This window comes from Zea mays, chromosome 9, assembly GCF_902167145.1.
Source record: "Zea mays cultivar B73 chromosome 9, Zm-B73-REFERENCE-NAM-5.0, whole genome shotgun sequence".
Classification (NCBI taxonomy): Eukaryota; Viridiplantae; Streptophyta; class Magnoliopsida; order Poales; family Poaceae; genus Zea; species Zea mays.
In genome coordinates this window covers 160,329,848-160,342,620 of record NC_050104.1, presented here as the reverse complement: position 1 = coordinate 160,342,620, position 12,773 = coordinate 160,329,848, and the positions used below count along the sequence as shown (strand labels likewise).

At 40.9% G+C, this 12,773-nt stretch overlaps 2 protein-coding genes across 3 annotated transcripts; both read left to right on the top strand.

Annotated features, from left to right (window-relative positions):
• Positions 1–6,586: 6,586 nt before the first annotated feature.
• Positions 6,587–9,530, top strand: LOC103639605 (general transcription factor 3C polypeptide 6). 2 transcript variants are annotated; one of them, XM_008662337.3, is made up of 5 exons: positions 6,587–6,837; positions 7,666–7,824; positions 7,977–8,027; positions 8,784–8,835; positions 9,195–9,530. In XM_008662337.3, the coding sequence occupies exons 2-5, from the start codon at positions 7,699–7,701 to the stop codon at positions 9,389–9,391; spliced, it is 426 nt and encodes a 141-aa protein (XP_008660559.1). In that variant the 5' UTR covers positions 6,587–6,837; positions 7,666–7,698; the 3' UTR covers positions 9,392–9,530. The 2 variants fall into 2 exon arrangements, with proteins under 2 accessions (XP_008660559.1, XP_020399844.1); XM_020544255.2 differs by having other exon boundaries at positions 6,828–7,267.
• Positions 9,531–11,911: 2,381 nt separating this feature from the next.
• On the top strand, positions 11,912–12,661 carry LOC100501614 (uncharacterized). Its single transcript, NM_001196298.1, has one exon. The coding sequence runs from the start codon at positions 11,997–11,999 to the stop codon at positions 12,444–12,446; it is 450 nt and encodes a 149-aa protein (NP_001183227.1). The 5' UTR covers positions 11,912–11,996; the 3' UTR covers positions 12,447–12,661.
• The last annotated feature ends 112 nt before the right edge of the window (positions 12,662–12,773 follow it).

Here is a 12,773-nt window from a genome sequence, read left to right as displayed (position 1 = left end):
TAATGAAACCATATTGAGAATCACTTATCACTTTTGTGATACAACTCGCCAGTCTGTTGTTCAGAACTTTTGAAATAATCTTGTAGCACACATTCAGAAGGCAGATAGGTCTGAAATTTTTCATGTCAGCCGCATTGTCCACTTTTGGTAATAATGTTACCACCCCAAAATTCAGTCTCTCAATTTTGAGACTATCATTGTAAAAGTCATTGAATAATTGGACAATATCCAACTGAATAATATCCCAAAAAGTTTGAAAGAATTCAGCAGGAAAGCCATCAGGCCCAGGAGCACTGTTATGCTTCATCTCAAAAATCACTTTCTTAATCTCCTCCACTGAGAAAGGAGCCGTCAGGAAAGATCTATCAGCTTCTGATAATTGCTTCATGTTACACTGAGACATATTGATATTAGATATCAACGAATGACCAAAAAGATCTTTATAATAAGAAGTGGCAATTTTATTAATACCATCAGCATCACTCACAGGGACATCATCCTGATTTAAGAAAGGAATTTTAACCCTCATCTTCCGACCTTTAGCCAAAAGATGAAAGAACTTGGTATTTTCATCACCCTCATTGATGAATTTCTCTCTAGCAGTTTGTTTTTTTACAAATTTCTTCTTCCATAATTTTTTTCAGATTTCATTCCATATCAAGCTTTTCGATTCTCTCAGAATCCGAGATACCCATTATTTCACATTTTTTATCTAAAATATCAATTTTTCCTATCAACTCTTTTTTTAATTTCAATTATCTACCCTCAACATTGATATTCCAACCTTTCAACAATTTTTTCAATCTTTTGACTTTTTCTTTCCAAATATCTATACCAATCTTACTTCTAAGAGGCAAAGACCAATTATTCACAACTAAAGACTTAAAATCAGGTCTTAACTTCCAACAAAGCTCATACCGAAATTCTCTTCTAGCCGGAGAAATGTAATCAGTTTTTAGACATAAAGGGACATGATCAGAAAAGGATCTACTCAGACTAGTAACATTCAAATTATTATAATGCAGATCCCAATCAGGACTAACAAGAAACATGTCTAACTTCTCAAAAGTAGGAGGATTACGATTATTCGACCAGGTAAAATGACGACCACTAAGATCCAACTCAATCAACTCATGAACATCAATAATAGAATTAAAAAGAGAGCTCCACTTGTTAGTCCCCCCGGGCTTGTTCTTATCCGATTCCTTTCTGAGAATATTAAAATCACCGCCAATCAATAAAGGGTGAGAACAATTAGAACAAAAAGCTGATAACTCACTCAAGAATTTCTGTTTTTGATCATTTTGAGCAGCACCATAAACATTAATAAAATTCCAAATAAAACCTGAAACTTTATGAATCACCAACAACCGAATCATAAATTCCCCCAACTCTTTTTCTCTAACATCAAACATGTCCGAATCAAAACCAACCAACAAACCACCTGACCTACCATTAGGTGGAGACCAAACCCAAACAAAATTTCTATTACCACTAATAAAATTCAGCCAAGATTCTTCAAAATCTTTCTTATTGGTTTCTTGAAGACCAATGAAGTTAACCTTCTCTTTCATGATAATATCACGAAGGAACTCACTTTTCACACTTTTACCGAGCCCCTGACAATTCCAAATCACACCAATCATTCTGAACAAATAAGGGGCTGGCCATCTGACTGGCCTTTCCTCTTAATAGGGATTTTCCTATTTTTAGGAGTTTTACCAGCCAAGTTACTATTGTTTTTTTTCCTCACAGTTTTTTTCCTGTGCTGAATTTTACGACCCTTTTCTAAGAATCATAACATCTTCGAGATCAGAAAAATTATCATCAAGATTATCATTATGCATGTTATTATCATCATCAGAAACAATACAATCAGCATTAGAATTATCAACATTAATCCTAACAGATTGAACCACTAAGTTTTTCCTAGACAATTCTAAAGATTTAATCAGGTTTAAATTTTCAACTGCATCATTAAAAGAAGAACCTAAATCAACACCTATTTTGTTAGCCACATCCATGAGAACATTATTATCAGTATTCAAAACCGAGAAAGGATTATAGGACGAACCTTTGTTGATGAAAGCATCTTTAGCCATAGCTCTTGCAGCAGCCTTATCAGCAATTTTCACTTCCTCAGACGATTCCAATCTGCTACTCCTTCTCACTCCTTCAGTAGCTTCGCCTTCCATAGGACCACATTTTTTACCACCAGCAATCTTGCTAGCATCCTCAACATTACTCAGATGCAATTTCTTTTTATCTTGGGCGGGGGAAGGAATAAATTCATCATCCTTGATGAATTCATCCAACTCCTGAGAATCCAACAGATCATCCTCACTATCATTGAATTCCTCATCCTCATGTCCCTGACTATCAAGGTAACCTTTAGGGTCTTCAGAACCCTTCCCCATTTTCATGCTTTCGGATTGTTCAGACAGGGAACCAGCAACATTGGCCTGACTTGAGGATATTTTTAAGGGAGATTTTCCCTTGATATCCTTGCCAGAGTCCTCATCACCACTCTTGGCCTTTTTAGCATATTTGCCAAGAGAGATCTCACCAAAACCTTGTCTATCAATCGAAGCCCTCTTGCCCAGATTAACAGAGTCATCATTCCAACCTTCATCAGTAATATTGTCAATTTTGAAGTAAATGTCATACAAAAAAGGTTTGACACCAACTTCAATGATAGGAGGGATCATAGCAACACTCTTCACATGAACTTTAAACCTCACAATTTCTTTAGAGTTTAAAGAGTTAATATCCACTTCTTCCACTGCTCCAATAGTGGATCCCAATTCACAAATGGCCTGATAATTTTGTAACTCTTCTGGCACATTCTCAGACACAATCCACACAGAATGCAGTTTAGATTTAGGCTTAGCCTGAGAACTCCAAGAAGAGACAGAGATTTTGGCTCCAGACAATTTCATTTTCAACTCGAGGAAATTAATCATTTCATCCAATCTCTCTTGAGAGGGGAATTGCATGAGAAAACCAGAATGGCACTTAGTAGCTTTCCAAGTGCGGCCCCAAGGAAAGTGAAAACCGAAATCCTTCTCCAGATCATCGGCGGTGATCAAACCCTCAATGATTTTAACCAAGCCAATAAAACTGCGTTTAGGTTTGTTGGATAAGGGTTTGGCGAAATGAGAGGAATAAAACCCTAGCCTATCTGCCGCCATACCAACAATCGGCATACTGGGCTTATTCTGCTTGGGAAGAACACACCGAGCAGTGTTGTGGGTTTCTTTGCGACAGATTTCGCACCACAAAGACTTAAAGCACTCCCTAGCATGATGACCATCTAAACCACATTTCTGGCAAAAAACCCTACGCACCAAATCATTCTCAGATTTTAGAATGGGGGGCGGGGGGGTTTTGAGGATACCTGGCAGACCGGCATCACCGGGAGTGGAGACGGGAATATCATCTTTGACCTTAGATTTTCCAGATCCAGTCTTCAAGCGCCAGCTGAGGTTCCGATTCTTTCCCCACGACTGAGAACCCTGCGGCGCCTCCTTCGGACCCCATCGATCCCAGTTAGGGTTTCGATTTTTCGAATCCATCGGAGCCGACACACCAGAGCGGCCCGGAAGAGGCCACTCCTCACCAAGCGAAGGCGGGTGAAACGGAGAGGAGATCCACCCTCCGCAGAAACTTTCACGCGACGAACTCGGAAGCGACCAGAGGCGAGAATGACGCGAAGCAAGATGGGGAAAGGAGTGCGACCCAAGGAAATCGATAGGAAACCCTAACTGCGTACCTGAAGGACGTCGTCCATCACAAGCCACGCCGCGCTCCTGTAGCAGTGGGCCGCACTCCTGCGCGACCACTCGCACGGGACGTGGAGAAGACGGCCCAGCAGCCAAGTCTTCAACAGTACGGGCCGCCAACGGACGAAGGAAGACGGACGAGGAAGCATGGTGTCGCCCTTTTTTCTTTTTCCTCATCCGCGCTACTCGCCGAAACTCGTTTGTGAAATTGTTGTGAAAATGAAAAATATTATACCTTAAAAAATAAAATGTTCTACTTACTTATTTATGATATACTATATACTCATAAACATCATTATTCTCTCTGTTATTTAAAACAAATGTTTTACTTGTCATTGATAGTGCCCGATGAACGAAGCCTCGCTTAAGTAAAGTAAGTTGTTTGGACTTTTGCATCTCTAATCTATAGAGACAAAAAGGCAAAAAAATACTAGAGTAAAATTGGTACAAACCATGTGCGGTGCGGGGTGTTTTTTTCTTTCTATCTTTCTTTTTTTATTTTACATCGTCGATGCATCTGCATCCCCTTCCTTCAGCGACAATTTAATTTATACCACTCATCAGGAGGTGGATCTAAACAATACCACTACTGGTCTAAGAAATACCACTCCTAACTGACTCGCTCTTTAAATAATACCATGATAGCTACTAACCCCTATCTTTTCCTACACTAATCAAGTTTTAACATTAAAAATTATGTATGTGGACCAATTCGTTCCTCAATATACAAATAAAACACGATCTATACATACCATTAAATTAAAATAACTATATTAAAAATAAAACATTAATATATTGTAAAATACATCATAATAACTAATAACTCATGAAATTCTAGCGTAAAATCTGAGTAAAGTTCAACATAATATTTCAATGTTTCATATGTACCTAATTTAAATATTTGTAGACAATAACCAAACATCTACAAGGAACAATATCAAGCCATGCATAGAGGTATTCCTAACTAACAATTATACCACGGATATTTTTGCTTACGAGCTAGGAAATATTTAAATTAGATGCGTATGAAATATTGCGCTGACCTTTACTTAGATTATACGCTGGAATTTTGTGAATTATAATTATCATGATGCATATTAAGATGTTTTAATATTTTATTTTTTAATATAATTGTATGATTTTATTTTGATGATGCGCATACCATGTTTTTTGTTTTGCATATTGAGGGGCAAATTGGTCCAAGTACATAAATTTAGTATTAAAACTTGATTAGTATAGAGAAATATAGAGATTAGTAGCTATCATGGTATTGTTTAAAGAGATAATGACTTAGGAGTGGTATATCTTAGACCCCGAATGTTATCAGTGATATTGTTTACATCCACCTATTTAGGAGGAGAGAATCCACAAAAAGCATTGGTTTGAGAAGACGTTTAGGAAATGGCATTTGTTTTCAAGCAATTCGTAGAATAGCATCGGTTTCATCAAATTAATTCAGAAAACAACACTCTATCTATATTTTGCATTTTTTAATTGCTTACATCACATATAGATAGACAAATTACCCCTATTCATTTCGTAGCATATTTTTATCTATTTCGTCCATAAGAAAAACATAAATAGGTAAAACATACAAGCTCTATTTTTATAGTGTTAAACATACAAATATGCACATGTTTTTTTACGAAGGAAGAAGTTTATATTTAACTGTTGAACTTCAAACCTAGGTATTTTCAACATCAAACTATTAAAATGTAGACATACTTAGTTTACCGAAAGATCTTCGAATGTACTTCTTTTGTTCCTTTTTATTTTACGTGGTTGTATTTTCGGTAGCGAGGCCTCTCTGTTTTACTATCGCCATCCCAGAATATAGTTTTGAAGTTCGATTGTTAAATATAAACTTCCTCGGTGTTTATTGTCATGTTTAACACTATTCTTAATAATATAAAAATAGTGTTCATATATTTATTTGTATTTATGTTGTTCTTATGAACTGAATAAATAAAAAAATAAGGCTGGGAAATGACAGGGACAATTTGGTCCATTTTATTGTGAGTTGAGACATAAAAGAATAAAAAAATTTAGATGAGATGTTGTTTTTTAATTCATTTGATGAAACTAATATTATTCTTTAAATTGTTTGAAAACTAGTGCTATTTGCTGAATATTGTCTCAAGTAGTGTTGTTTCTTTGAGGCTAGCCGGTGCGGTGTCCGCGCAACAGCCCCCTCCGCTTGCTAGCGGCTACAGTGGGCGCCCCTTGGCCCGCAGCGCTGCCCCTGGTCGCCCCCTACGTGTCGGCCCTCTTCTCTTTTCCTCCAAATTCAGCAGTTCACTGTTCATCCCCTTAGATACTGTTCTATGGGTACACGAGTAATTGTTAGTAGATGAAAAATTGATAGTATATCAAAAGTAGGTATAGAAAATGATATTTTATAGTTATAGTGGGGTATAGGGGGAGTATTTAGCGAGAACCACTGCGGGAGATAAAAAAAGTATGGAATAAACTGTTAATGATGTGACGCAAAAAAAGTGATATAGAGAGAGAAATTTAGAGGGAACCGCTTCTGATAGTCTGATTCCCTCGTTTAGAAGTGGTGTACATTGAATTCTCGCCTTACTTCACTTTGAGGCTATCCGCAACCGTTACCCCTAAATTTTTCTCCCTATATCACTTTTCCCCCTATTTTTTCATCTCCCGCAGCGGTTCCCCCTAAATACTCTCCCTATATCACACTACAACTATAAAATATTATTTTCTATATCAACTATCAATTTTTTATCTACTAATAATTATTCGTGGACCCACATTATAGTGCTTATGGGGATGAATAGTGATACACTAGATCTGGAAGAAGTGATACACTCATACACTAGATCTGGAAGGAGAGAGAATAGGGCCGAGGCGTAGGGGCGCCACTGCGGCGTAGAGTGCCCCCTACGGCGCAATGCAAGGGGAGGGGGCTGCGAAGGGGCAGCGTTGCAGTTAGTCTGACATTTTACGCCGTCAGACGACTGGCAGACTGGGCCGCCGCCGCCCTAAACCAGCTGAGGCTTTCGTTGGTCTCTTCGCCGGCAACGAGCACCACCAGGTACTCCGACCCCTTCCCTTTCCTTCAGGCTGTTCGAAGCTGAGCACCGAAAAACTAACATAAAGCTATTTAGCGGCGTCTCTCTTGTGCGGGGCGACAGCGGCGGAACCCGCGCCGCCGCCGCCGCAAGAGTTCGCTCGTCTCGCACCTCCCAACCTTGCCGTCGCCTGAGCACGCGGCCGGAGGCCCGCGCCGGTGCGAGGATGTCGGTAGCGAGGCCTCTCTGTTTTACTCACGCGTTCTCTGCCCAAACGGCGGCGCCGACCTCAATCTGGTGTGCTATGGCCCGATATGTGGCGACGGCGTGGTGTCGTGTGGGTGGGAATCCACTTCGAGCTGGTGAGGTGGTACACGGGCAACAACAGCGGTGGCATCTCGACGCACGCGTGTGGCGCGGCAGCGGTGCTGTGGTGCACTCCTAACTTCGAAGGTTTTGCAAAAAATATTGGGTGTCATGTGTACATCCATGTCCTTTTACTGGAGCCGCCTCTCTTCTTTGCGATGAGAAGCATATGTCACCATCCTATACTCTTTGATGGTTATTTATGTTTTTATGTGTCACCTTTAGTTTAGTTTTGATCTCTGCTCAAGATTGTGAAGTTTCTAGGATATGGTCTGTTGTCGTCTTGCTAGGTGCATTCGTTGCTCCATTGCAATCTACCTTTGATTTTATTCTGTTCCGTTGCAAACGAAAATCAGTCATAGTTTTGATTTATCATAAATTAGTACACAGACACATGGCTGAATGTTTTTTGCTATCAACATAGATTGGCTACAATACTTGTACGCTACTGACATATTGTTGTATATAACCTGTATGCTGAATAGGAGTGAAGAGTTTTGTTCGCCGTGCAGTTTAAGATGTCAGAAGCACTTCAGAAAGATAAGGAAATTGGTGAAGAGGAAGAGGAAGAGGAGTATGTATTGTTAGAGTTGGACAATTGTCTTTATTCAGACATATCGCCTGGTGCTCAGTTCGTACTCTCTGTAAGTTGCTTTTTTCTCCGGATCTACTACTCTGTGGGATTAACTTGTTATGTCCTTTGGTCATTGATAACTTAGCTCGCTACTATCTCTCATTTTTTTGGTTCATTTTCCTTAACATTAGATTACTAAGTTGTGAAAATCATGTTTGTCAGGGTTTGGATACATTGACGCCTACCTTGATAGTAGGTGACAATCTGAAGATGGTAAGTCATGTTCTGGTATTATTTTTCATACTATGTACTGTACCTTTGCCCTTTGGGTTGTGGACTGTAGCAGGCCCTGTACTGCTGGAGGTACTTTGTGCTTAGCTGCACAGGGTGGTAGTAAGTTTCTGCACTTTCGTGAACATACTATCTGATTTACGAAGTTTCAAACTTTAGATCAAGTCGTACATATCTTCGTTTAATTGTATTGTCAGTCTTCTGGCTCAAAATCAGTTACTAGTTTGAGTTCACTTCTTGGTGAGTAACAGAGCACGGAGTACATATTTGTCATGACTGTAGCTTGTGCCGTTGAATGCTGTAACAGGACAAGATCAGTTACTAGTTTGAGTTCACTTCTTGGTGAGTAACAGAGCACGGAGTACATATTTGTCATGACTGTAGCTTGTGCCGTTGAATGCTGTAACAGGACAAGATCAGTTACTAGTTTGAGTTCACTTCTTGGTGAGTAACAGAGCACGGAGTACATATTTGTCATGACTGTAGCTTGTGCCGTTGAATGCTGTAACAGGACAAGATGGAAACAAGATATATTTGGAGGCCATAAGTTACTTGTTATTCCTTAAAGTACCAAGCGTGCATTTTACTGATTATCTATTTTGTTGCTAATGAATCCCTTTGTTCTAACGATTTTCTTCTTTACAAAATGATTTTTTTTTGAAATTCCCAATTCATACTAGAGTTTCTGGCTCTAATCTGCTTACCAGCCGTGCTAATCCTTATGCCTTCTAATGACAGGTCGGGGAATATGATGAAACTATTGGCACCTGCTATCTATTTTCTGAAAGTGGTAAGGAACTCTGAAACTACCCTCTTTCCCCACCTTTACGTTTGACAAATATTTTTTCACGGCTTGTTAAATTTTCCCAGAATCTGATGCAGTGTTATTACGCCGCTTCTGCTTCCTGAGAAATGGCATCATTTGCACATAAAACTTCCATTCTTGAATCATGTCACAAGGTTATGATCGAACTAGTGAATTTAGTTTTCATGAGTATGTACTGGCTTTTTCAGTCATACTGTAATCATTGTCAACTCACAAGGTGCATTGGGAAACTCATCCGTGCAGTCTGAAAAACTTCTTTTTTTTGACATAATGCAGTTCTTTATAGTACATTCATTCAATGTTTGCTTCCTTATTGTTATCAGAAACTGAACCAAAACCTGCAAGTGATGAGCTGGCACCTTCTAAAGAAAACACAGAAACACCGCTTAACAGCAGTAAGGAAGCGCCCTTGAAGGAGGTGAACCATCTGGCCAGCGTTCAAAAGATCCTCAAATTTAAGCCAATCAATGTGGAGCACTCGCAGCATCGAGCATATCAGCACAAGGACAAGGAACTTTAGAGGAAAAAAAATACCTGCTGTTTTCTTCAGTCAATGCATTCAGTGTACAGTTTTAGGTTCATTGAAATGAGGTGGGCTGTATACTTGTTGAATGTTGAGTTCATCTATATATATGAGCTACTATATCGATCTGCTTGTCCTTGTTTCTCTCCAACTACAAGCATCCACATGCAAATCATATACCCAGCGTTGATTACAGGGGTAAGGGCGACTGACGAGTCTTCGATCGATGGAACAACGGCGCCCAGAGGGTGTTCTTGTGACCTTTTTTTTTAAAAAAAAAATCTGTTTCTAAAAGTAACAGTAAAGTAATTTCAGCCGGAGCACTCACGCGCTGGGTGATGTAGCAAACCTGGTTGTGCCATCCTGACTAGCGTGGCAGCTGTCGTCGCATCGACTTCAGCGAAGTGCTCCATGTGCATGCCAATTGGAGAAAATAGGGTAGTGTTTGGTTCTCTAGTTTAGTTGGATGGAATGGCTCTGTTTACGTTTCTGAGAATGGGATGACTCATCGTGTTTGGAAGATAGAATGGATTCGTGCTGTCTCGTGAGAAAAAAGGTTCGGTAGTTTGGAAGAACGGTGGGAACCATCTAGTAGAACGGAGTCTCCGTTTCATCTCACTCTTAAACCAAACACTAAGGAGTCTTCCTAGGCCTCTTCCTCTCCCCTTGTTTTCTTCCTTGCTTGCAGCCATGTCGTGCCACTCGCTCACTTGCTCCTGTCGTGTTGCTTATCCTTGCCTAGCTGCTCGGGCACTACCTCCTTACCTCACTTTGGTTCCTCTCAAACCTTAACCATCACTTGTGCTCGTCGTGGCCGCTGATAGACGCCTTTGGTGGTTTCTAGTGACCCCAAATCCTTTCCCTTTTGTAGGCAAGATACTTTCTCTCTCGTCGTCAAGTATGTGGATGCCTACGCAAATAGGAAAGCGATGAGAAGGAGTGTGTGGGTACCTAAAGTAATCATTAACACTCAAGAACCCAATTCAATTTGGTTACCTAAAGAATGTATGTGCAACTTCTCAAACACGGAAACAACATGGCGTTCCACGTCACCCAAAGAATGTGGTCACTACCAAGAGGCCATTAGAGCTATTACATATGGACCTCTTTGGACTGCTGGCCTACATTAGTATTAGCGACAACAAATATGGTCTAGTTATTATTGATATTTTTTCGCTTCACTTGGGTTTTCTTTTTGTGTGACAAAGGTGAAACCCAAGAAATCTTAAATAAGTTTATGAGGCGAGCTCAAAACGAATTTGAGTTGAAGACCAAGAAAGTGTAGATGTTTTATTCTTAACAAGAAAGGCAATAGCTCAAAGTTTGCTTCTAAAGTGGACAAGGACTTTTTGGTTGGTTATGCATCAAATGCTCATGGATATCGTGTTTTCAACAATGTCACCGGTCTTGTTGAAATCGCGGTAGATGTGACATTTGATAAATATAATGGCTTGCAAAGGCAAGTTTCTAGTGATGTGACAGGTAATGAAGCACCACCTTATGAGGCGATCAAGAAGTTGGTTGTTGGTGAAGTAAGAACACAAGAGAAAGATGAAGATGAAGGAAAGATTTGGATGACAAATGAAGTGGTCAATGGGAATACAAGGGTAGTGGGATATCAACCCCCATCCAAGTAAACCCATTAACTTCAAGTCATCCAACTCAATAAGAACACGTTGGATTGGTCCTAACACGTGGTCAGGTGGGCCCAACACTCAGAAAGATGATTCAGGTGCACAACGAGACAATAGGTAGGGATTGTAGCGTCTTGTTATGCGTGTCCTATCCATGTACAGAATAGGAGTATTTATAGATAATCGGAACTCATAGTGGGTCCCCAAGCACTGTTATACCCCTGGTTACCCGCAACATTCCCAGAATATTCTCCTTGATGGACGGTGAACTAAGACCCTGTTTGTTTTCAGCTTCTAGCTACTAGAAGCTACTGCAAACTGTCAAATGCTTAGCTTTTCAGTCCGCTTCTATAATAATCATTTTAGTTAAAACTATCCAAAATAAACGTGAACACTGAATCGGTCTAGTCGTTGCAATAATATGAAACCATCACTTTCTAAATTCTAAACCATATGATTTCTTTTATCTTACGTTGTACATAATCTACACGAAACTCAGAATTTTCACAACCCAATTTTCAGAAAAAGCTCATCGAAAAAGCTGAATAAAAAATCCCATAAACATCATCCAAGGGCATCTACATCCGCCCTAAGTTGCTTGGGAACGGTGTACTTTCTCATTTTTACATTGGCGCAAAAAAAATAAAAAAAAAAGATCAAGTCAAACTCCCGCCCGGCGAAAACTTCACCGCCTCCCAGAAATGTCTGGGCCCACATCCACCACGTCAGCGATCCGCATCGCATCCGTCGTCCGGAACGGCCGAACCCCGTCGAACTCCTCCACGTCAGCGATCCGCGTCGCATATCCACCCACAAATGGCGTCCAACCTCCCGCGCTCTATAAAGTGGCGCCCCCAGCAGCCTTCTTTCGCACCCAGCAACAAGCAACCTCGTCCCCAAACAAGCAACCACCGCCTCCCCGATCTCGTCGAGAGGAAGCCCAATCCCGAAACCGCCGCCCTATTCCAATGGCGCCCAAGGCCGAGAAGAAGCCCGCCGCCAAGAAGCCTGCGGAGGAGGAGCCGGCGGCGGAGAAGGCCACGGCGGGGAAGAAGCCCAAGGCTGAGAAGCGGCTCCCCGCGGGCAAGTCCGCAGGCAAGGAGGGTGGCGAGAAGAAGGGGAAGAAGAAGGCAAAGAAGTCGGTGGAGACGTACAAGATCTACATCTTCAAGGTGCTGAAGCAGGTGCACCCGGACATTGGCATCTCGTCCAAGGCCATGTCCATCATGAACTCCTTCATCAACGACATCTTCGAGAAGCTGGCGGCGGAGGCGGCCAAGCTGGCGCGGTACAACAAGAAGCCTACCATTACGTCCCGCGAGATCCAGACCTCCGTTCGCCTCGTCCTCCCCGGCGAGCTCGCCAAGCACGCCGTCTCCGAGGGCACCAAAGCCGTCACCAAGTTCACCAGCTCCTAGGCGAGCGATGCGACGTGCACTCGTCTCCTCTTCTTGCAGGAGTACAATAGTAGTACGGTTAGGTGTGTTGCCGCGGTGGTAGTTGCCGCTGCGTTTGCTTTCTGGGCTCGGTTGATGTCTTTTATGTAAGAAAGTAACTGTATTGTGTCTGCAGTACCTTACCGTGCATGTTTTAAGTAGCATCCCATAATCTATAAGGCCCCGTTTGTTTCGTTAGAATTGAATTCCATTTTAAAAATTATAATTTAGATAAAACTAATTAAGTTCATTTATTTATATATGTAATATATTTGAATATTATCCTAAATCATATGAGATAGATAGTTA